At 47.0% G+C, this 24,282-nt stretch overlaps 1 protein-coding gene across 4 annotated transcripts in view; it reads right to left on the bottom strand.

Annotated features, from left to right (window-relative positions):
* Nucleotides 1-7,275: 7,275 nt before the first annotated feature.
* ADK (adenosine kinase) overlaps nt 7,276-24,282 on the bottom strand; it is a 671,242-nt gene continuing 654,235 nt past the window's right edge. For all 4 annotated transcript variants that reach the window (XM_063958650.1, XM_063958649.1, XM_063958652.1 and 1 more), the window contains 2 exons: nt 10,000-10,086; nt 7,276-8,570 (listed from right to left, as the gene is read on the bottom strand). In XM_063958650.1, the coding sequence (XP_063814720.1) occupies nt 8,446-8,570; nt 10,000-10,086 (212 nt within the window). In that variant the 3' untranslated portion in view covers nt 7,276-8,445. The remainder of the gene's footprint in view (nt 8,571-9,999; nt 10,087-24,282) is intronic.

Here is a 24,282-nt window from a genome sequence, read left to right as displayed (position 1 = left end):
GCCGCATCTCTGATATGCTCCATGGTCATTAGAATGGTATCCCTATCTAAGGTGTCCATCTCCGTAGATAAGGAGTCTGCCCATGCCACGACAGCACTACAAACCCAGGCCGACCTAACTATAGTTCCTGAATGTGTGTAAATGTGCTTCATGGTAATTTCCTGCTTGCGATCAGCAGGATCCTTGAGGGAAGCAGTATCCGGAGAAGGCAGGGCTACCTTCTTGGATAAGCGTGTCAGCGCCTTGTCTACTTTAGGCGCAGATTCCCATCGTATCCGATCCCTCTGTGGAAAAGGATATGCCATGAGAATCCTTTTGGGAACATGGAGTCTCCTATCCGGAGATTCCCAAGCCTTTTCGCATAATTCGTTTAGCTCAAATGAGGACGGAAACGTGACCTCAGGCTTTTTCCCTTTATACATGTGAACCCTCGTGTCAGGGACAGGGGGTTCCTCCGTGATATGCAAAACCTCTTATGGCAATAATCATGTACCTAATACCTTTTGCCACCTTCGGCTGTAATTTTGCATCCTCATAGTTGACACTAGAGTCAGTATCTGTGTTGGTATCTGTGTCAGCGACCTGGGATATGGGGCGCTTTTGAGACCCTGAAGGTCCTGGCTCCACAGGGACAGGCACGGACTGGCTACCTGACTGATCCCTAGCTTCAGCCTTGTCTAATCTTTAATGCAGGAGATTTACATTTGCATTCAAGACATTCAGCATATCCACCCAGTCCGGTGTCGGCGCTTCCGACGGCGACCTGACATTCAAGCACTCCCCCTCCACATTAAGCGAGCCTTCCTCATCAAACATGTCGACACACACGTACCGACACACTGCACACACCCAGGGAAACTTTTTCTGAAGACAGTATCCCCTGAAAGGCCCTTTGGAGAGACAGAGAGAGAGTATGCCAGCACACACCCCAGCGCAACAACCTGGAGACCAACACAGAATGCTTTTCCCCAGCAGCGCTGTATTATACTTTATTCCGCCAATTATGTGCCCCCCCCTCTCTTTTTAAACTCCCTTCACCGTGTGTAAGCAGCGGGGAGTCCGGGGAGCTTCCTCTCAGCGTTCTGTGGAGAGAGAAATGGCGCTGGTGAGTGCTGAGGGAGAAGCCCCGCCCCCTCAGCGGCGGGCTTCTGTCCCACTCAAAATCGTGTAAAATGGCAGTGGGCTCAATTATATACATGTACAGTGCCCAGCTGTACATGTATATACCTATTTACCATCTAAGAGGTGTTATTATTGCTGCCCAGGGCGCCGCCCCCCCCTGCACCCATACAGTGACCGGAGTGTGTGAAGTGATGTGGAGCAATGACGCACAGCTGCAGTGCTGTGCGTTACCTCTGTGAAGCTGAAGGCTTCTGCCGCCTAAGACGTCTTCTTGCTTCTGTTCTTCTGGCTCTGTGAGGAGAACGGCGGCGTGGCTCCGGGGGTGGACGCCCAGGCCGAACCTGTGTTCACCCCCTCTGAAGCTAATGGTGTCCAGTAGCAGAGGAAGCAGATCCTATCAGTTAAGTAGGTCTGGCCCTCTCTCCTCAGTCCCTCGATGCAGGGAGCCTGTTGCCAGCAGTGCTCCCTGCGAAAAAGTAAAAATCCAAACAAAAATGCTTTCTGTAGCAAAGAACTCGAGAGCTCCCTGCAGTGCGCCCTTCATTCTCTAGGCACAGTGTAAAACTGAGGTCTGGAGGAGGGACATAGAGGGAGGAGCCAGTGCACACTCAGAATCCAAAGCTTTCTTAAAGTGCCCTATCTCCTGCGGAGCCCGTCTATTCCCCATGATCCTTACGGAGTCCCCAGCATCCTCTAGGACGTTCGAGAAAGACGGTTAACCTGAAAGATTATGTCGGAACCTTCCGAGCTTCACACCAACCTATATAGACACGCTACTGAGCTGCCGTAACTGGCTTCTTAGCCCGTAACATGGTTGGTAGAACAAATTACAGAACGTTCTCTCTGCTGAAGAGGACGGTTATAACAGCTACCTCGTCAAACGCAGCCACGTTAAATCGGGGTAAAAGAACAGACCTTGTTGTAACAGGTCCTCACGTGGCGGAAGCGGTCAAGGATCGGCTGCGAGTAGGTCGCGGAGATCCGAGAACCATGCTCTTCCAGGCAAATGAGGCACCCCTAGTATGACCGTCGTGGACTCTTGTGTGGTCCGCTTTAGCAACCGAGGAAGCAACGGAAACGGTGGAACCAGATGCACAAAACTGTACGGCCACGCAATTGTGAGAGCATCCACTGCCACAGCCTTTGGAGCTCTTGTTGTGGCCACAAACTGGAATGTTTGATGACTGTTGGCGACATGCCATTAGATCCCTGGGTAATTCCACTGCGGGACCATCATCTGGAACGCTTGAAAAGCCAAATCCCAGTTGCCTGGATGAACATGTTGACAGCCGGGTAAGCTGCCTTCCAGTTGTCCTTCCAGAACAAACACTGGCGACAATATCACCTGGTGCCGGTCGACCCAATTGAGGATTCGAGCCACCTCCCGCATGGCCATGCAATCTCGAATTTCTCCTTGTCTCTGAGATCGGAGCATGTGCACCGCTTGGTGCAGTGCGTTGGAAATTGGCCTGAGTACTAGGTCAGTTAATTGACAGCAATCTTCCGTGATCTGACCAGAGACTCTGAAGTTGACCAGTTTGGACCACAGGTCCCCCAACCTCTGAGACTCGCGTCCGTTGCAAGAATTATCCAATTGCAGACGCCGAACTTTCTCCCTGCGGTGAGATTGTGTACTTGTAGCCACCAGGGTAGTGATACTCTGGCCCTTGGAGACAACCGCACTTCCTGATGAATGTGTATGCGACCGCCGTCGCGTTGCCTGACTGCACTTGGCAGTAGATGCGTGCAATGACATCCAGGTGAAAATGACCCGAGTGTACTCCTGCGAACTAGAGTGCGTGGAAAGACGTCACTCTCTTCCAAATAGTGGAATGGCACAAATGCACAGAGTCAGTCCGTGGAATTGCGTACTAACCGTACATGATGACTAACACTTTGCGTTGTGTTCAGTCAGGGAAAACTGTGTATCCCGGAATCATTTCTATGGATAAATCCTTGTGACGGAATGAGGGTTGATCTCCTGAGGTTGACAAATCAACTGCGCTGACCGACGCCATTGTACGTTAGTAAGGCACGTTGCAGGAATAAGCATTGAGACGGAGCGTTGATGAGCAGATCTCCAAAGTACGGAACTGTTATCCCTCTCAGGGATCTGAGATGAACTATCATAACAGCCTTTACTTGTGACTACCCGAGTCGCCGATAAGAAGCCAAACGGTAGCGTTTGAAAGCAAGAACGTTTTTACAGCAAACCATAAGTAGGCCTGATTCGTCTAAATACGAGATCCATTGTAATCCGGTACTACTGCGGATCCACCTGTAGTCACCGACTGCAAGTATTCCATGACGACTCTGTAGCAAGCGACGCACTGTCTGCAGGGTCAGTATCGGACTGACAGTAATCCACTTTTTGTAAGTATCCCAAACCGAAACTTGGGTGTTGACTGCGGTATCAAACTACTGAGACTACTAGAGTCTGTGTCCTCTGTAGGACCGCCGACTTGTTCTCGGACCTAGGCAGATCTGTCTTGCCAATGAAGGGAAACTGTTGACTGGATTTTAATAATCTGTGAATCCAACTCTGCGGATCCACCCAACTGTGGATGTCCACAACTGACGATCGGAGGAGCTGGAACCCCATTATGGCACTGTCTTGTCAGTGACTTAGGTGTAAAGGCCACTGAAACCTGGTTAGAGATCTGGAAGTAGGTGGCAGTACCATAACCGTAGTCCACCACATGTTCTGTGTATGGCTGCTCCTGTAGCAGGGTGCCGAATGAACTGAGGCGTAAAGACAATATCCTGAGTAGTTCCCTTCAGGAATTGCGTATACAATGATAGGAAATCAGATTACCTTCTGTTAAAAGCAAGTGTCTAAAACAGGACCAAACCCCTAACCAGCGCAAGGTAAAGCCTCTATTCTTGTTTGAAATCCGACTCCGCCTGTTAAGAACGTAGCCAAAGTGGACGTCGTGCCGCAACTAGTGAAGCTGAAAAGAGAGTACAAAACCGGCAGACGGCCACAGAAGCTGTAATCAGCGATAAGTGTAAGGTGTTCTTCTTGTAGGGAAACGTTAACGTGAGTGCCATGCCACTACAGCCTTGTTAACCCCAACTCCCCCCAAAGCAGAGCGAAGCCACACCCCTACTGCTGTATACTGTAAGGCAGGCTTTTTCAACCAGTGTGCCGTGGCACACTAGTGTGCCGCGACCAGTTGCAAGGTGTGACGCAGAGCCAGAGCAGCTTCCTGTACCTTCAGAGTGAACTGTTGGCCCGGGCTCTTCTTAGAGGATCAGTCAGGCTGCAGCCGTGACCTATGCCTTGATGACGTGGCAGTGTGATATCATAGGTCACGGTCGCCACCTCTCACCACCCAGCCAGCCCACCCGCCTGTATACACATCTTCCAGTTCCCGCCTGCATCCACAGCTTTCCTTGCCCACCCACTTCCACACCTGCCCGACCACCCGCTACTCAGTATTCGCAGCACTCCACTATGAACAACCCCCACCACTGAGGGACAGGGAGGAGGACAGCTGACTGGTAGGGGCTAATATTTGTTATGTTATTTCTCCTGTAGGGAGCAATAGGATTATGGATTTATGGGGGGAACAATGTGAATAATTCATGTGGGGAGCAATAGGATTTATGTGGGGAGAAATGTGATTGATTTATGTGTGAGCAACATGATTTATGTGGGGAGCAATGTAATTGTTTTTCCTGTGTAGGCCAATGTATGTGTGGATTCTTTTTTTTACTGTGAGGGCCAATGTGTGGGGGGTTTTTTTGTGGGGGGGGGGGAACGTACTGATGGTGTGCCTTGGCAATTTTAAAATATTGTTCGGTGTGCCGCGAGTAAAAAAAGGTTGAAAATCACTGCTGTAAGGTATGCTCCGACGGGTAATAAAAATGTCGTAGGCTGAAACTGACAAGGGATAACAGTTGAGAACCTGACGTACTGGCCTATTAGGCTGGCGGTGAATTGACCGAAACTAATCTAGCTGAAACAGTCAATTTATAAGACAAATAAGCACACTATGTCCCCTCAGGCAGTACATGCGCCCGCATTACTCCAAAGAGGATCGGCAAAGGTCCGTCCATGCAGCCGAATTTGTCCGACATACAGTCTGACCAACTTTGCAGCGAAGCTGCTTGTTTGACTTTGCATTAGACTGACTGATTATGTACACCGAGCAGCAAGTACAGAAGGACAGACCCGTACCGGGACTTAGTACCACGTAAGTAAAGTGTGTATAAATCTGCATTACAGTGCACGTGTGCTTGTACAAAACAATTAAAATTCCTAACACCTCGGCTCCTCCAGAGGCTGAGTGTAGTAGGGCAGCAACTTCCTGGGAAGAACCAGGAAGTAATGTTAAAATGGTGTCCAGCCATGTGCTTGCTTATTGCAAGAATAGTAATGTTATCTGATACACCAAACTCGATATACACATATACGTACAATATATATACCCACACAAACAGACCTCTGTAAATATATATATATACATATATGTACCCACACATACACACAACCAGATAGAAATATATATATACATCTATCTCTATATCTATAATTGTGGCCCCCTCACAGGCTTAATAGCCTGAGCTGTTTGCTGCCTAAACGCAGCTTAGTTATTGGGGCCTCCCTGTGGGCATTCCTCCCCCCCCTTTCTCCTGCAGCGTTGGACCACAGCAGCTATGAGAGCTGTCCGTGGTCATTGCAGACTTACCCCCTCCCTGCTGCCTCCCCTTGAGCTCCGTGTATTGAGAAGACAGGAGCCGGGGAGCGGCGGTAGTAGGGACCGGCGGGACTGGAGCGGCTGGTGGCCGGAGCGGACTTGCCGGAGATTGGGGAGCGGAGGAAAGAGCGGGCCGCGGCAGTAGCTGTCCGCGGTCAGCTTGTCCGCTCTCCCCTCCCGACCCGCTGTGAATCTTGAAAGTGAGGAGGGCGGCATACGGAGATGCGGGGAGCAGCGAGCGCCCCTGCGGTAGTGTCGGGGATTGCTCGCTGGCTCCCCCTGCAAGCGCCCAGCGGCTTATCCCCTATTACTACGGCGCTGGCGGCTGTGACCGGAGAGCTCAGTGCGTATCCGGTCACTTGCCCACTACCTCCCCGCTATTTTCCAATAAAAAAAGGAGGCTCTGCTGTGTGGGGAGAGTGTGGCAGGCAGCATTTTCTTATAAACACATGCAGACATTAATAATCACATATAGTAAATAAATGAGTGAGCGGCGGCAGTGAGAGCTGCCTAACCGCTCAGTACCTGCACCACCCGTGGAGGCCATGACGGGGCTTCTTTGCTAAGCACCGTCCCGCTTCCATGTGCCGACGGAGGCTGCAGTCATCTCTTTGACAAAATATAAAAATATATTCTGCAGGTAGTCCGCACGTGGCTGAGAGGGTGCTCTTTTTAGAGAGGACCGACACGCCAGTAGCTGCGTATAGCAGCTTCCACTATCCCGGACCCACGCCTTTTGGAAGGGGGGGGAAGGGATGTGGATAAAGTGAAAAATAAAAATAAAAACCTTGAAGTTTTCTGTGGAACTGACATCCACTAGTAACTTCCCGACTGGAGGCACAGAAAAATACTGGAGTCTCTATGGGAGTATGGAGGGGGTAACCAGTTACTAATTTAAATATTTAAATGTGCCATTCCCGGCTACGCCCCGTCCATATCCCAAGAGTACTCCAGTGACCCCTAGTGGATGAAAAAGAAACAACAAACATCGTTCTGAGTTGTACCAACATTTGTGGGCTACATGCAAAAGTAGCCAGTGTTTACCCTGCATGCAGTGAAGCACGGTTTGTCCATGTGCAGTTAATTCCTCCTTTTTACTTTCCTCCCACCTCAGAAACAGGCCCACAATACCAATAAAACCATTGAAGATCTGGTTTTGTGTAATATAATGTGTATTAGTAGCAGTTTACAAATTATTTTACACTATAATTGATGCCTCAATTAACTTTACTGTGACTTAATACTCAGATCAAGGGTGATATTGTGATGAGTAATTAGGTTAAACCTACATATATGGATTGGATATTCACTGTGGATAATAGCGGTGTATTTAATCCTTGACAATTTTCCAGAATTGTAGGAAAACCACTACAAAAGCTGCTCTGTGTCACAGATTACTGTCAAGTAACTTATGTTGTACTGAACAAAACAGAGCCAAGACGAAGAATCATACAAGTCGATTTTGTTTTATTCGTCAGTATCAAATTACACCTTGTAAGAATGTGTCACAGAGAGACTCTGCCAACTGCCACATTCCAATAAAAAGGGGAGGGAGAGAGACAAAAGCTTTCTTTAAAACTGTTACTAAACTGTGAGTTGTTACCCAACCACTGCAAGAGAGGACCAGCAGCACGCTTCCCAACCAGGTGTTGGCAGCCTCACATTGACCATGTCCGGATTCAAAATACATTTTGGCATAACGTGGTTAACATACCAAGACAAATTCTGTACCTGATTTTGACAGTTTTTACAAGTTCTTAAATAAAGCAAAAACACAAAACACATTTATAGCTTACACAGGGTTGTATGAGGGCACTGGTGAAAGGCAGTTCATCTTGTCATGGAGATTACAATTATTATTACTACAGGCTTCTGCTTCACTGTATGTAAAGATCGCCAGTAAGGAATTATACAGCAGCAGAGTGAGTGAACTATGGACATGTACAGCAACGCGGTGACAGATGGGTGCAAGCACTGCGCTTTGTCAGGTACAAAGCCCCCAGCACTTCTGCTGTAGGGATGAGTGTGCGTACATACTTCCTGTTCATCCCTGTATATGAAAAGGGTTTACAGGAGTTTGGTTACCAGTAAGTGACAGAATTAAAGCTTACACATTGTAATAGTATTTTTTCCCCAAAAATGGAGATACATGAGCACATCATACAAAACACGATCGGGCGCTGATTTGAGGGCACAAATGTATAGGAAACGCTCTAAAGTCAGGTACTGGGGAGAAATGAATGCAGTAGGAGTATGTACCTTATACTGGGACCTCCCAGGACTGTAACCAACACTTACTAATTTATGAATGGAACAGCAGCATTACAAAAGATTAAAAAAACTGGAAAAAAGGCGCTGTTGGCATATTGCCTTAATAACAATGTGGCTTATCTTAGCATCACATCACCTACTGGTAACCTAAGTATTGGAAGTTGCCCTCCCCAAATACTAGACAAGTATCACTGGAGCAGAGGTAGACAGATGAACGGGGAGGGTACATAAAACATTTTTAGAGGTGACAGGAGCAGAAAGTACAAGTTCCTTTAATGTGCCTGTGAAGAGGTGAGGGTGATGTAGGGACAAGAAAATATATGTTTTCACAGGCTCTTATTCCCTTTCATTATTTGAACTCCGGTTTCTCTGGTAAAGTGCAGCCAGACCGTCGGATAACCACATTGGCTGAATAATGACCAGCTCTGATACACTCCTCCATGGGTTGCTCAGAAACCAACTGAGAAAGGAAACCTGGAGAAGAGAAATGTTAAATAAATCATTTATTGATTTGTGAATATGAGCATCTGAAACTTACTATGCCCCAGGGGTGGATCTATACTTCCCAATGCACTCCCAACCTGGCTCACACCTTTCACCATGGACAGTTATATAACCCCGGATCACCTCTTGCACTCTCCAGCTACTGAAGAACAACATATCGTTGGCTGATAGTAGGTGTTCCTGCAAAAAATCCTTTTATGGATGACTTTAAAAATAATGAGCTCTAGCTCCCTACGCTTCTTTTCGGCAGTTTATATTAAGTAAAGACTTATTCTTTATATGGCTCACTTGTAATATAGATAATATAATTATTATAAGAAATACATATAATGATTTTAACCTGCTGCAGCATATTGTCTTGTGGAAAGTTCCTGATGCAAGCCTGATTACTAATCTGCCTTTCGCTCCTCTAATTACAATGCCAACAGCACAGCAAAGCTAACATTACAAGCAGCTTATATTACACAACAATCACTAACTAAACACGCATTTGTGCCTGGCAACAAACAAATAGAGTGAACCACAAAAGAGAAAAGTATGTATGAGTCCTAGCTTACTGTAGCTTGGCTATTAGCGCTAGGCGGCAAATGCTCACGCCATCACAGCCTTGTCAACAAAGGAGATTCAGGCCGGGATGTAATGTGTCCGAGTTCGGCGGCAATTCAGGATGCTGAACAAACTTGGACATTTTTTAAAAGGGACAATCGTTTAAAATGCTAAACCATGCCTTGTAAATGACTGCCCCTTTAAAAAAAAAGTTAGAGTTCGGCCGGCATCCTGCATTGCCGACTCAGACTTCATTACATTCTGGCATTAGAGTTTAGCAAATATTTAAACATTGGTGCTCACTGTATATTTCTGAGTAAGGAAGCTCTTGTGTTTGCTGGAGAAAAGCTTCCACGAGGTACTGTAATAGTATTGAATCTAAGACAAGTGTTAGTACTGTACATACAGTATGTGCACACAATTTGCTGCATTGTAACACGAACTTAAACAAAAGGTTAATTTTACCTAGCACAGGTCAATGTATGTATTGCTGGACATGCCAAGTCCCCAAGCTCTTGTATAGTATAAGGATTATAGACACTACCTACCCCTTTTACACCAAATGGGAGCCTGACACAGGTGCTTCCCGGCTGCGACCTGCCTCAGGCCCCTTGCCGCTGCCGTTTCCAACTCAGAATATTGCCGGGTTGGTGACGTCAGCGGTGATTACGCTTGGAGATCACAATCTCCAAGCGCCGCCCATCCACACAGAGTGAACAGGAAACGGTTGGCATCGACCCGCCTTCCCATTTACACAGCACACTAACAACTTAATATTTACAGATAAACAGAAAAGGGAATAAAAATAAAAATAAGCTACATCCTTTAAGCTATGCTGGACCAAACTACTTACCCCCAACAAAAGCATCTCCAGCTCCATTTGTGTCTACTATTTTACTCTGATCAATTTCTATCACTGGGAAGGACACAACTTCTTCCGCTGGGGAGAGAAAAGCTTTGTTAACTTCAAGAGTTGAACTAGATGTCTAAATTATGACCCTACAGGGCCGTACTGACGGGGAGATTTCCCCAGAGATGTGTGCTGAGCGGTCTAGCACAGACTGCTCCGCACACATCTCTACCCCCCGCTCAGCAGAGTGCGATGTGCTGAGCGAGGGGGGGCCGGACACGGGGGACCGCTCATTTCACCCAGCGGTGAAATGAGCGACCTGCTAGATTATGCCTGCATGCAGGCCAATCTAGCACCAGCAATAGTGACGCGCGGGTCCGTGCATCGCTGTCGTCAGCACCCCTACACACGGAGCAATGCTCTAAGCAATCTAGTCAGATTGCTTAGAAATGAGCTGAACATCGCTCCGTGTGTACCCCCCCTTACCACAAGCAATGCAAATTGCAGAATATAAATGACTATGCAATCAGGACTTGCTATCTTCTTGTTGGATGCCTGGGATTTGGAAGACCGGTGATTATGTCCACACAAAAGCCTTTGCTCCTCCAATCTTCATGATCGACAGTGATGAAGCAGAATCCAGTTTAACAAAGTGCCAATAAAGCCTGTACTGTCTAACCACATACATTTCAAAAAATCATATTAAAAAATAAAAAACAAAAAAGTAAAAAGATAACCTATACATTCAGCTGAAAACGTGGACGTTTCTTGCTTTATTTAGGAGTGAATTAAGAGATATGATACAGTGTCTACGTTTAATCAACATATAGTATAAAAAGTAATTTAAAAAACATTTTTAAGTGTCAAACAGGGTAATCACGGCGCAGCCTTGGAGAGTGATAAATTGCACAGTGATAAAGTATCAACCAATCAGCTCCTGTCATTTTTCAAACACAGCCTGTAACTGATTGGTTGGTACTTTGGGGGTAATTCAGACCTGATCGCTGCTGTGCGTTTTCGCTCAGCGGGCGATCGGGTCTGTACTGCGCATGTGTATGCATAGAGACTGGATGGTGCGAAAAAAGCAATCACACGGGCGATCACAAGGTGACTGACAGGCATCTAACATATGGTGTCTATCTATTGACTGTCTAACTAGACACTGTATCTATCAACCGGATACCCTTACTGATGCATGTAGAAACAGGCTTAAATATTATTTCCTGCTGTGTTTTACATAGTTGACCCCAATGGGTTCCGTGCTAAATCTGTAATGACGGCTAACACGAGGCGATGCTTGTAGTTTGGTAGATAGCCACCACCCACCTAGTATGGCATGAAAACAAAAGCACTGGTTATCAAGCCGCCTTTTAAGCAACTACTTCAAAATAATTATATGTCCATACAAAACCCTGACAGAACAAGGGTCAAATAATGGCATTGTACACATCTTAAAGAGAGAAAAAGCACAGCCTGTAAAATTTACAGAAGTTGATTAGACCGTCTACAGGCCCCTTATTAAACCCAACCAACAATACAAACTGAACACTGTTTTGTATACAAATATACACGTACTCTAAAGTACTGTGCAAAAGTTTTGGGCAGGTGTAGAAAAAATGCTGCAAAGTAAGAATGCTTTCAAAAATAGAAGTATTAATAGTTTATATTTATCCATTAACAAAATGCAAAGTGAATGAACAGAAGAGAAATCTAAATCAAATCAATATTAGCGGTGACCACCACTCTGTGGTTAGTAAAGATGTATGGAACAACCTCCCTGCCAAGTTCCTTCGAAAACTGTGTGCAAGTGTACCTAGAAGAATTGATGCTGTTTTGAAGGCAAAAGGTGGTCAACCCAAAATATAGATTTCTCTTCTGTTCATACACTTTACATTTTGTTAATTGATAAACAAAAAAACAAAAACAAAACAAAAAAACAACTATAAAAATTTATATTTTTGAAAGCATTCTTACTTTGCAGCACTTTTTCCACACCTGCCTAAAACTTTTGCACGGTACTGTATATCCCAGTTTTATAGCTCTATGTTCTAAAAATCCTGAGTTTTAATGCTTGCATGCAGACCTACTATCACAAAGGTCATAAGAATGTAAAGAGCTCTCTATAACCACTGTTCATTATTATAGTTTGTGGCCTGCAAAGGTTTTCTATACAGGAAGCAAAATACAAACCTCTACCCACTACAATTCAGTTTACCCTTTAATCTGAAACATCTTCCCACTGCAAAGCTTGCAGAACCTTTGTTATTACATTAAACATGCAACAGAAGTTAATTGTTTTTGTCCAAATCTAAATCCACAATTTATTTGCCAGTTCTTTTGTTTTAATGATCCTACACATTGCGTAAATATGATTTCTGGCACGTGAGCAAATATATATGTATATGAACCAGCCATTAAAACCACCTGCAATGTCACGGGCGGGCGGAAGTACCTCACATATGGAGAGGCTGAACGTCTGTGCCAGGCATGTAGGAGGCAAAATGGAGAAATCTTTGGTTACCGGGAATGCTGGGTACACGTGGAAACGCATTGCCATGGTAACCCGTTTTGTGAATGAAATTAGTATCTGTAACAATTTCTGGTGGGCTGATTTAAATATCCTTATCATATTGGCACTCTCGTTCCTTGACAAAAGACCCCTAGCGGGTAGAAACACGTTGGAAGAGTGCGGGCTAACATCATTACTTTCTCTCTTGAGGCTGGAATTGTGTTCAACATCAGACTGGCGACAACCAGTGTATCACATCCCACCTCAGACAGGATTATTTGTGTGTGGCATTTGCCCTTTTGTATATATTTTTTCATGAATTTTTAGAATAAAACCTTTTTAACTTTATTTATTCTCACTTCTACGTTATTGCATATGGAGAGGGGGATGCTGGCAAAGCGTTCCATAAAGAAACCGTGATATGAGGACTAACATCTGTCTATAAGCGAGTACGGTACGCATCATAATATGTGAAAAATCGTATAGAGGACAATTCAGATAAAAGATATCTTTATATGCGGCTAAATGCATGCTACATTGTGAGTGGGGGTGCGCATTGGATATTTAGTGGATCACAGAATAGATCCTGGCATTTAAGGACATATTGCACTATGATTTGTCATTATCGTCTTTCTTTGTATGATATCACAAGACACATCTCTGGATGGAAGGACATCATATATCAGGACAGAAGGACAGCATCTGGAAGAGAGGCATCTGAATTGGTGGGGTTCACTACGGCTGGCCGGCGGTCGGGTTTCCGGCGACCAGCATCCCGGCGCCCGATCGCCGGCTTACCGACAGCGTGGCGAGCGCAAATGAGCCCCTTGCGGGCTCGCTGCGCTCGCCACGCTACGGGCACGGTGGCGCGCTACGTGCGCCACACTATTTTATTCTCCCTCTATGGGGGTCGTGGACCCCCACGAGGGAAAATAAGTGTCGGTATGCCGGCTGTCGGGCTCCCGGCGCCGGTATACTGAGCGCCGGGAGCCCAACTGCATACAGAAGACCACCCGAATTGGTGATTCTGTGCTCTACATATGGACAGTAAGTACTGATACTATGAAACAGCACTGAGCGCTTATTGCTTGAGAATTTTTCTTTGCAACTGTACTGTATTTAAGGGTGAAGTGGCCCTTCCCATTCTCAGGTGGCTGCACAAGTGTGTTTGCGCCTTGGGTACATGATTATTTTTTGGTTTACTCATTAAAACCAGCTGTCTAATATTGTGTAGGTCCCCCTCTTGCCCCCAAAACAGCTCTGACCCCTCAAGACATGCTAGAATATTCAATTATCCGCAAATTCGCGGCAATTTTTCGCCCAAAATTTTTTCGCGGCAGTCGGCCGAAAATTGCCACGAAAACGCTCCGTTTTTCGACCTATTCAATTCCAAACGGGTTTCACGTGAAAATTCTTGCAGTGAAAAGTGCAGGTGAAAATGGGGAAATCAGCCTGTACCCCAAAAAATGCTAAACTAACATAGGAAAACAGAAGTATTTTAGAGATCACATTAGAGAGTTTTTGGGGACTTAAATTGTGTGAAATGGCTGTTATATGCATTATTTTAAAAATGCAAAAAAATGATAGAAAGCAATTTTTTTTGAGCAAAATAAATGCTCATTAAATTTGGGGTACATGAAAATGGGTATAAGTATATATTTGGGTCATTTTGGGGTACTTTAAAAAAAATTGGAAACAGACCGATTACTCCCATCTGCAAGCCTAAAAACACCTGTCCCACTCATAAAGCACCCCAATATACCTGTCCCATACCTTGAACCCCAATTTCCATCACTTTGAACTTTTTCACCCCAAAAATGACATGTCATTATTGGCCAATTAAAAATAATTAAAAACTTCAACGTGCCTAATTAGTCATTAAGGGGGGTGTCCCAGGAGTTCTGGACAATATCCAAACATTTTTACCTTAAAATAGTGACTTTTCCCAACTTTTCACCTGCTCAGAGTAGGTGAAGTGAAATTAGTGAAAAAATGATCACCGATAAGTTTTCACGGAAAGTTGAAAAGGCTGTAATTGCGTTTCACGTGAAAAGTCCGTTTTTTCACCCGAAAACCGGACTTTTCACGTGAAAAGTCCGTTATCACTGCTAATTGAATATACCCCATGGACTCCACAAGACCTCTGAGGTATCTGGCACCAAGACATTAGCAGAAGATCTTTTAAATCCTGTAAGTTGCAAGGTGGGGCCTCCATGGCTCAGACTTGTTTCACCAGAATATCCCACAGATGCTTGATCGGACTGAAAACTGGGTACTTTGGAGGCCAAGTCAACACCTTTAGCTTTATGCCCTTTTCCTCAAACACTTCTTGAACAAATTTTGCAGTGTGCCAGAGCGTATTATACTGTTTAAAGAAGCCAAATCAGGGAGTACTTGGTCTGCAACAAAGTCTAGGTAGATGGTACGTGTTAAATTCAGGGCCATCTTAAGCAAGCACATTGGGCTGCTGCCCAGGGCCTCACGATTCTAGAGGCCTTTGAGCAGGGCAGGCTTGGGCATGTGCCTCTTGGGAGACCGGAAGAGAATGCCCGGACACTGTTTGTGAATTACACACAATAAGAATGGGCAGCAGCATTCTCTACCTGCATCCCAGCATGCAGCCCTGACAGTGAATTGCTGTCAGCATGCTGACTGGTGGATGGCTTAAGCTATCCAATCAGAGTGCTGCCAGCCATTCACTGTATGGAAGCATGTGGAGAGATGGTGCCGGACTGTAGGAGGGGTAAGTTATCATTTTATTATTATTATTTATACCTATGAATGGGTAGGTCGGGGCCCCAGTTAAGTTCTTTGATTAGGACTTATAACGCTGGTAAGACAGCCCTGGTCACAGTAACATCCACATGAATACCAGGCAGGGGCAGAACTGCTGGAGAAAATGGAGTCAGTTGCCGCCGGGGTACAGCCTTGTACTCCACTGTACCTATTCAGTGTCCTTCCCGCAGCTGAGACCAACAACTCTATCTGCCGTTCACCGCCAGTCTCCAATAGCAGTACTTGAAGTACGATGCCGGTGACAATACTGTCCTGTGAGGGGGCGTGGTGTGGAAAGGGGCAGGATTGGGAGCGCTGAATGCACCGCTGAAGGATAAAGTTTCAGCAGCAGTGGTGGATTAACGTGGGGCCCATCTTCCACGATACTGCCCACATAGGCCAGCCCTGCCCATGCTCCAACCTATTCTCCTTCTCTGCTGCGGCTCGGGCAGCCAGCTGCTGCCAAACCATCCCTGAGCTGGCTAACGACAGCGCATAGTCCCAGGAAGTGTGTTCCCTGGCTACACAGAGCAGCACAAAGGGCCTGAGGCCACAAGTCAGAGAGGGGCTCACCAAACAGAGCAGCGGGCAGGATTTGTCCAGATCATCACCGATTTTCCATTCATCTCCTCTGCTTTGTACAACTGGCTGTACCTGCAGTGCCTGCTGCTGTAGGCCAGTAGCAATTCTCTTACCCCGGTAATGCTGGATTAATTGTAAGTAATCTTGACATGTCTGCAAGCAAGTCCCGTCATAGCATTAATCCCGTGTCCACATGATGCCTTGTCTGACTTCACTTACATTTAGGTACCCCAGAACCTTGTTGGTTTTAGCCATGTCCTATTTATTTTTTTATAATGTCACATTTGTTTGTATTCTGGTCCCTACTGTGTGGCGTAATATGAATTTTGGCACTACGGTGTGGCGTAAAATAAGATTTTACTTACCGGTAAATCTATTTCTCGTAGTCCGTAGTGGATGCTGGGGACTCCGTAAGGACCATGGGGAATAGACGGGCTCCGCAGGAGACAGGGCACTTTAAGAAAGAATTTGGATACTGGTGTGCACTGGCTCCTCCCTCTATGCCCCTCCTCCAGACCTCAGTTAAGGAAACTGTGCCCGGAAGAGCTGACAGTACAAGGAAAAGATTTGGAATCCAGGGTAAGACTCATACCAGCCACACCAATCACACCGTATAACTTGTGATAAACTTACCCAGTTAACAGTATGAACTACAATAGAGCATCAGATCAACCCAGATGCAACTATAACAGTACCCTTATGTAAGCAATAACTATATACAAGCATTGCAGAAAAAGTCCGCACTTAGGACGTGCGCCCAGCATCCACTACGGACTACGAGAAATAGATTTACCGGTAAGTAAAATCTTATTTTCTCTAACGTCCTAGTGGATGCTGGGGACTCCGTAAGGACCATGGGGATTATACCAAAGCTCCCAAACGGGCGGGAGAGTGCGGATGACTCTGCAGCACCGATTGAGCAAACACAAGGTCCTCCTCAGCCAGGGTATCAAACTTGTAGAACTTTGCAAAAGTGTTTGAACCTGACCAAGTAGCCGCTCGGCAAAGTTGTAATGCCGAGACCCCTCGGGCAGCCCACCTTCCTTGTGGAGTGGGCTTTTACTGATTTTGGTAGCGGCAATCCAGCCGCAGAATGAGCCTGCTGAATCGTGTTACAGATCCAGCAAGCAATAGTTTGCTTTGAAGCAGGAGCACCCAGCTTGTTGGGTGCATACAAGATAAACAGTGACTCAGTTTTCCTGACTCTAGCCGTTATGGCTACATAAACCTTCAAAGCCCTGACCACATCTAGTAACTCGGAATCCTCCAAGTCACAAGTAGCCACAGGCACCAATAGGTTGGTTCATATGAAAAGGTGACACCACTTTTGCAGAAATTGTGGATGGGTCCTGGTCCGCAATTCTGCCCTGTCCATATGGAAAACCAGATAGGGGCTTTTATGTGACAAAGCCGCTAATTCTGACACACGCCTAGCCGAAGCCAAGGCTAATAGCATGACCACCTTCCACGTGAGAAATTTTAACTCCACGGTTTTAAGTGGCTCAAACCAGTGTGACTTCAGGAAACTCAACACCACGTTAAGATCCCAAGGTGCCACCGGAGGCACAAAAGGGGGCTGAATATGCAGCACTCCCTTTACAAACGTCTGAACTTCAGGAAGAGAAAAGACAGTTCTTTTGGATGGATAGGGCCGAAATCTGGACCTTAATGGAACCCAATTTTAGGCCCAAAGTCACTCCCGACTGTAGGAAGTGAAGGAAACGGCCCAGCTGGAATTCCTCCGTAGGGGCATTCCTGGCCTCACACCAAGCAACATATTTTCGCCATATACGGTGATAATGTTTAGCCGTCACGTCCTTCCTAGCCTTTATCAGCGTAGGAATAACCTCATCCGGAATGCCTTTTTCTGCTAGGATCCGGCGTTCAACCGCCATGCCGTCAAACGCAGCCGCGGTAAGTCTTGGAACAGACAGGGCCCCTGTTGCAACAAGTCCTGTCTTAGAGGCAGAGGCCATGGGTCCTCTGTGAGCATTTCTTGCAGTTCTGGATACCAAGTCCTTCTTGGCCAATCCGGAACAATGAGTATTGTTCTCACTCCTCTTCTTCTTATGATTCTCAGCACCTTGGGTATGAGAGGAAGAGGAGGAAATACATAGACCGACTGGAACACCCACGGTGTCACCAGGGCGTCTACAGCTATCGCCTGAGGGTCTCTTGACCTGGCACAATACCTCTGTAGCTTTTTGTTGAGGTGCCATCACGTCTACTTGTGGCAGTTCCCACGACTTGCAATCTGCGTGAAGACTTCTTGATGAAGTCCCCACCCTCCCGGGTGGAGGTCGTGCCTGCTGAGGAAGTCTGCTTCCCAGTTGTCCACTCCCGGAATGAACACTACTGATAGTGCGCTTACGTGTTTCTCCGCCCAGCGAAGAATTCTGGTGGCTTCCGTCATCGCCACCCTGCTCCTTGTGCCACCTTGGCGGTTTACATGAGCCACTGCGGTGATGTTGTCTGACTGAATCAGCACCGGTCGGTCGCGAAGCAGGGTCTCCGCTTGACGTAGGGCGTTGTATATTGCCCTTAGTTCCAGGATGTTGATGTGAAGGCAAGTCTCCTGACTTGACCACAGACCCTGGAAATTTCTTCCCTGTGTGACTGCTCCCCACCCTCGGAGGCTTGCGTCCGTGGTCACCAGGACCCAGTCCTGAATGCCGAATCTGCGACCCTCGAGAAGGTGAGCACTCTGCAACCACCACAGGAGAGACACCCTGGCCCTGGGGGATAGGGTGATCAGCCGATGCATTTGTAGATGTGATCCGGACCACTTGTCCAACAGATCCCATTGAAAGGTCCTCGCATGGAACCTGCCGAAGGGAATGGCCTCGTATGATGCCACCATCTTTCCCAGGACTCGTGTGCAGTGATGCACCGACACCTGATTTGGTTTTAATAGGTCTCTGACCAGTGTCATGAGCTCCTGAGCCTTCTCCATCGGGAGATAAACCCTCTTCTGGCCTGTGTCCAGAATCATGCCCAGGAAGGGCAGACGAGTCGTAGGAATCAACTGCGACTTTGGAATATTCAGAATCCAGCCGTGCTGTTGCAACACTTCCCGAGAGCGTGCCACGCTGATCAGCAACTGCTCTCTGGACCTCGCCTTTATGAGGAGATCGTCCAAGTATGGGATAATTGTGACTCCTTGCCGTCGCAGGAGCACCATCATTTCCGCCATTACCTTGGTAAATATTCTCGGTGCCGTGGAGAGACCAAACGGCAACGTCTGGAATTGGTAATGACAATCTTGTACCACAAATCTGAGATACTCCTGATGAGGTGGATAAATGGGGACATGAAGGTAAGCATCCTTTATGTCCAAAGACACCATAAAATCCCCCTCCTCCAGGCTTGCGATGGCCGCTCTGAGCGATTCCATCTTGAACTTGAACCTTTTCAGGTATATGTTCAGGGATTTTAAATTCAATATGAGTATGACCGAACCGTCCGGTTTCGGTACCACAAACATTGTCGAATAGTAACCCCTTCCCTGTTGAAGGAGGGGAACCTTTACCACCACCTGCTGATGATACAATTTGTAATTGCAGCTAACACTATTTCCCTCTCTAAGGGGGAAGCTGGCAGTGCCGATTTGAGGTAATGGTGAGGGGGCATCTCTTCGAATTCCAGCTTGTATCCCTGAGACACAATCTCTATAGCCCAGGGATCCACCTGGGAGTGAACCCACTTGTGGCTGAAATTTCGGAGACGCGCCCCCACCGGGCCTAGCTCCGCCTGTGGAGCCCCAGCGTCATGCGGTGGATTTAGTGGAAGCCGGGGAGGACTTTTGTTTCTGGGAACTAACTGTATTGTGCAGCTTCTTTCCTCTACCCCTGCCTTTGGCGAGAAAGGACGCACCTCGGACTTTCTTGCCTTTTTGTGATCGAAAGGACTGCATTTGGTGATACAGTGCTTCCTTAGGTTGTGAGGGAACATATGGCAAAAAATTGACTTTCCAGCCGTAGCTGTGGAGACCAGGTCCGAGAGACCGTCCCCAAACAATTCCTCACCCTTGTAAGGTAAAACCTCCATGTGCCTTTTTGAGTCGGCATCGCCTGTCCATTGCAGAGTCCACAGGACCCTTCTGGCAGAAATCGACATTGCATTTATTCTAGAGCCCAGTAGGCTAATGTCTCTCTGAGCATCTCTCATATATAGGACAGCGTCTTTTATATGCCCCAGGGTTAGTAATATAGTATCCTTGTCCAAGGTATCAAAATCCTCAGATAAGGTATCTGTCCATGCTGCTACAGCACTACACATCCAGGCCGACGCAATCGACGGCCTTAGTAAGGTACCTGAATGTGTATAAATGGACTTCAGGATGCCCTCCTGCTTTCTATCCGCAGCATCTTTTAGGGTGGCCGTATCCTGTGACGGCAGGGCTACCCTCTTGGATAATAGTGTTAAAGCCTTGTCTACCCTAGGGGAGGATTCCCAGCGTAACCTGTCCGTTGGCGGGAAAGGATACGCCATAAGCATCCGTTTGGAAATCTGCAGTTTTCTATCTGGAGATTCCCAAGCCATTTCACATAACTCATTTAACTCATGTGAAGGGGGAAAGGTCACCTCTTGCCTTTTCTCCCCATACATATAAACCCTCTTGTCAGGGACTGGGGTTTCCTCTGTGATGTGCAACACATCTTTCATTGCTATAATCATGTAACGGATGGCTTTAGCCATTTTAGGCTGTAACTTTGCATCATCGCCATCGACACTGGAGTCAGAATCCGTGTCGATATCTGTGTCAACAATTTGGGATAGTGGGCGCTTCTGAGACCCTGACGGCCTCTGCGACATAGGATCAGGCATGGGTTGAGACCCTGACTGTCCCAAGGCTTCAGCTTTATCCAACCTTTTATGCAAGGAAGTAACATTATCATTTAAAACCTTCCACATATCCATCCAATCGGGTGTCGGCGGCGACCCCACATTCATTTGTTCCCGCTCTGTTTCCACATAGCCTTCCTCGTCAAACATGCCGACACAAGCGTACCGAAACACCACACACACAGGGGATGCTCTATTTGAAGACAGTCCCCCCACAAGGCCTTTTGGAGAGAGAGAGAGAGAGAGTATGCCAGCACACACCCCAGCGCTATATGACCCAGGAATCACACAGTAACTTAGTGTTAACCCAGTAGCTGCTGTATATACTGTTTTTGCGCCAAATTTATGTGCCCCCCCTCTCTTTTTACCCTCTTCTACCGTGATTCTGCAGGGGAGAGCCTGGGGAGCTTCCTCTCAGCGGAGCTGTGGATAGAAAATGGCATGGGAGGGTGCACCAACATTTATCTTGCCTCTGGGCAACTGGGATGAAATTACGCCACTGAAACCAGGACCCAAGGGTTTCAAAGCTGGAAATGACCCATAGCATCACAATACCTCCTCTGGCTTACTTTCTTCCCAAAGTGCATCCTGGTACATCCCCTCCCAAGGTAAAAAATGCACAAGCCCCCGACTGTCCACATGATGTAAAAGAAAATGCGATTCATCCTTCTTTCATTGCTCCACGGTACAGCTTTGGCTTTCATGTGCCCATAGTAGGCACTTCAGCGATGAGCATGGGCACTCTAGCCTGTCTGCACCTATCCAGCAAGCTGCAATGCACTGGGTGTACTAACACCTTTCTATTATAACCAGCATTATCTTTTTCTGCAATTTGTGCTACGGAAGCTCCTCTGTGGGTTCAGATCATATGAGCTAGCCTTCACTCCCCACACGCATCAATGAGTCTTGCTGAAGGTTCCAGTTGTCCTTCCTTTAACGGCAGCGATCCAGTCTACGGTTCACCAGTTGTCCTTTCCTTGGACCACTTTTGGTAGGTACTAACCACTGCTTACCGGGAACACCCCACAAAGTCTTCTTGTGGCTGCTCTGACCCGCAAGGGGCTTGTTGCGTTCACATAGTTATGCTGACCGCTGGTCACGCATACCCAACCCCATCCCACACCTTAGTAGATGCCATTGTCAGTGGTTTTAAAGTTATGGCTGATATCTCTCTAACTTTATATACACATACTTACATACTTTATAATAAGATTTTACTTACCGATAAATCTATTTCTCGGAGTCCGTAGTGGATGCTGGGGTTCCTGAAAGGACCATGGGGAATAGCGGCTCCGCAGGAGACAGGGCACAAAAAGTAAAGCTTTCCGATCAGGTGGTGTGCACTGGCTCCTCCCCCTATGACCCTCCTCCAGACTCCAGTTAGGTACTGTGCCCGGACGAGCGTACACAATAAGGGAGGATTTTGAATCCCGGGTAAGACTCATACCAGCCACACCAATCACACCGTACAACTTGTGATCTAAACCCAGTTAACAGTATGATAACAGCGGAGCCTCTGAAAGATGGCTTCCTTTAACAATAACCCGAATTAGTTAACAATAACTATGTACAACTTATGCAGATAATCCGCACTTGGGATGGGCGCCCAGCATCCACTACGGACTCCGAGAAATAGATTTATCGGTAAGTAAAATCTTATTTTCTCTATCGTCCTAGTGGATGCTGGGGTTCCTGAAAGGACCATGGGGATTATACCAAAGCTCCCAAACGGGCGGGAGAGTGCGGATGACTCTGCAGCACCGAATGAGAGAACTCCAGGTCCTCCTTAGCCAGAGTATCAAATTTGTAAAATTTTACAAACGTGTTCTCCCCTGACCACGTAGCTGCTCGGCAAAGTTGTAATGCCGAGACCCCTCGGGCAGCCGCCCAAGATGAGCCCACCTTCCTTGTGGAGTGGGCCTTTACAGATTTAGGCTGTGGCAAGCCTGCCACAGAATGTGCAAGTTGGATTGTGCTACAGATCCAACGAGCAATCGTCTGCTTAGACGCAGGAGCACCCATCTTGTTGGGTGCATACAATATAAACAACGAGTCAGATTTTCTGACTCCAGCTGTCCTTGCAATATATATTTTTAATGCTCTGACAACGTCCAGTAACTTGGAGTCCTCCAAGTCACTTGTAGCCGCAGGCACTACAATAGGCTGGTTCAGATGAAATGCTGACACCACCTTAGGGAGAAAATGCGGACGAGTTCGCAGTTCTGCCCTGTCCGAATGGAAAATCAGATATGGGCTTTTGTAAGATAAAGCTGCCAATTCTGACACTCTCCTGGCAGAAGCCAGGGCTAGAAGCATGGTCACTTTCCATGTGAGATATTTCAAATCCACCTTTTTTAGTGGTTCAAACCAATGAGATTTTAGGAAGTCCAAAACCACATTTAGATCCCACGGTGCCACTGGAGGCACCACAGGAGGCTGTATATGCAGCACTCCCTTAACAAAGGTCTGGACTTCAGGGACTGAAACCAATTCTTTTTGAAAGAAAATCGACAGGGCCGAAATTTGAACCTTAATAGATCCCAATTTGAGACCCATTGACAATCCTGATTGCAGGAAATGTAGGAATCGACCCAGTTGAAATTCCTCCGTCGGAGCACTCCGATCTTCGCACCACGCAACATATTTTCGCCAAATTCGGTGATAATGTTGCACGGTTACTTCCTTCCTTGCTTTAATCAAAGTAGGAATGACTTCTTCCGGCATGCCTCTTTCCTTTAGGATCCGGCGTTCAACCGCCATGCCGTCAAACGCAGCCGCGGTAAGTCTTGAAACAGACAGGGACCCTGCTGAAGCAAGTCCCTCCTTAGAGGTAGAGGCCACGGATCTTCCGTGATCATCTCTTGAAGTTCCGGGTACCAAGTCCTCCTTGGCCAATCCGGAACCACTAGTATCGTTCTTACGCCTCTTTGCCGTATAATTCTCAATACTTTTGGTATGAGAGGCAGAGGAGGAAACACATACACCGACTGGTACACCCAAGGCGTTACCAGCGCGTCCACAGCTATTGCCTGCGGATCTCTTGACCTGGCGCAATACCTGTCCAGTTTTTTGTTGAGGCGAGACGCCATCATGTCCACCATTGGTCTTTCCCAACGGGTTACCAGCATGTGGAAGACTTCTGGATGAAGTCCCCACTCTCCCGGGTGAAGATCGTGTCTGCTGAGGAAGTCTGCTTCCCAGTTGTCCACTCCCGGGATGAACACTGCTGACAGTGCTATCACATGATTCTCTGCCCAGCGAAGAATCCTTGCAGCTTCTGCCATTGCCCTCCTGCTTCTTGTGCCGCCCTGTCTGTTCACATGGGCGACTGCCGTGATGTTGTCCGACTGGATCAATACCGGTTTTCCCTGAAGCAGAGGTTCTGCCTGGTTTAGAGCATTGTATATTGCTCTTAGTTCCAGAATGTTTATGTGAAGAGACGTTTCCAGGCTCGTCCATACTCCCTGGAAGTTTCTTCCTTGTGTGACTGCTCCCCAGCCTCTCAGGCTGGCGTCCGTGGTCACCAGGATCCAATCCTGTATGCCGAATCTGCGGCCCTCCAATAGATGAGCACT

This window comes from Pseudophryne corroboree, chromosome 3 (genome assembly GCF_028390025.1).
Source record: "Pseudophryne corroboree isolate aPseCor3 chromosome 3, aPseCor3.hap2, whole genome shotgun sequence".
NCBI lineage: Eukaryota > Metazoa > Chordata > Amphibia > Anura > Myobatrachidae > Pseudophryne > Pseudophryne corroboree.
Note: the sequence above shows the minus strand (reverse complement) of the source record. Positions and strands in the feature narration are given on the sequence as shown.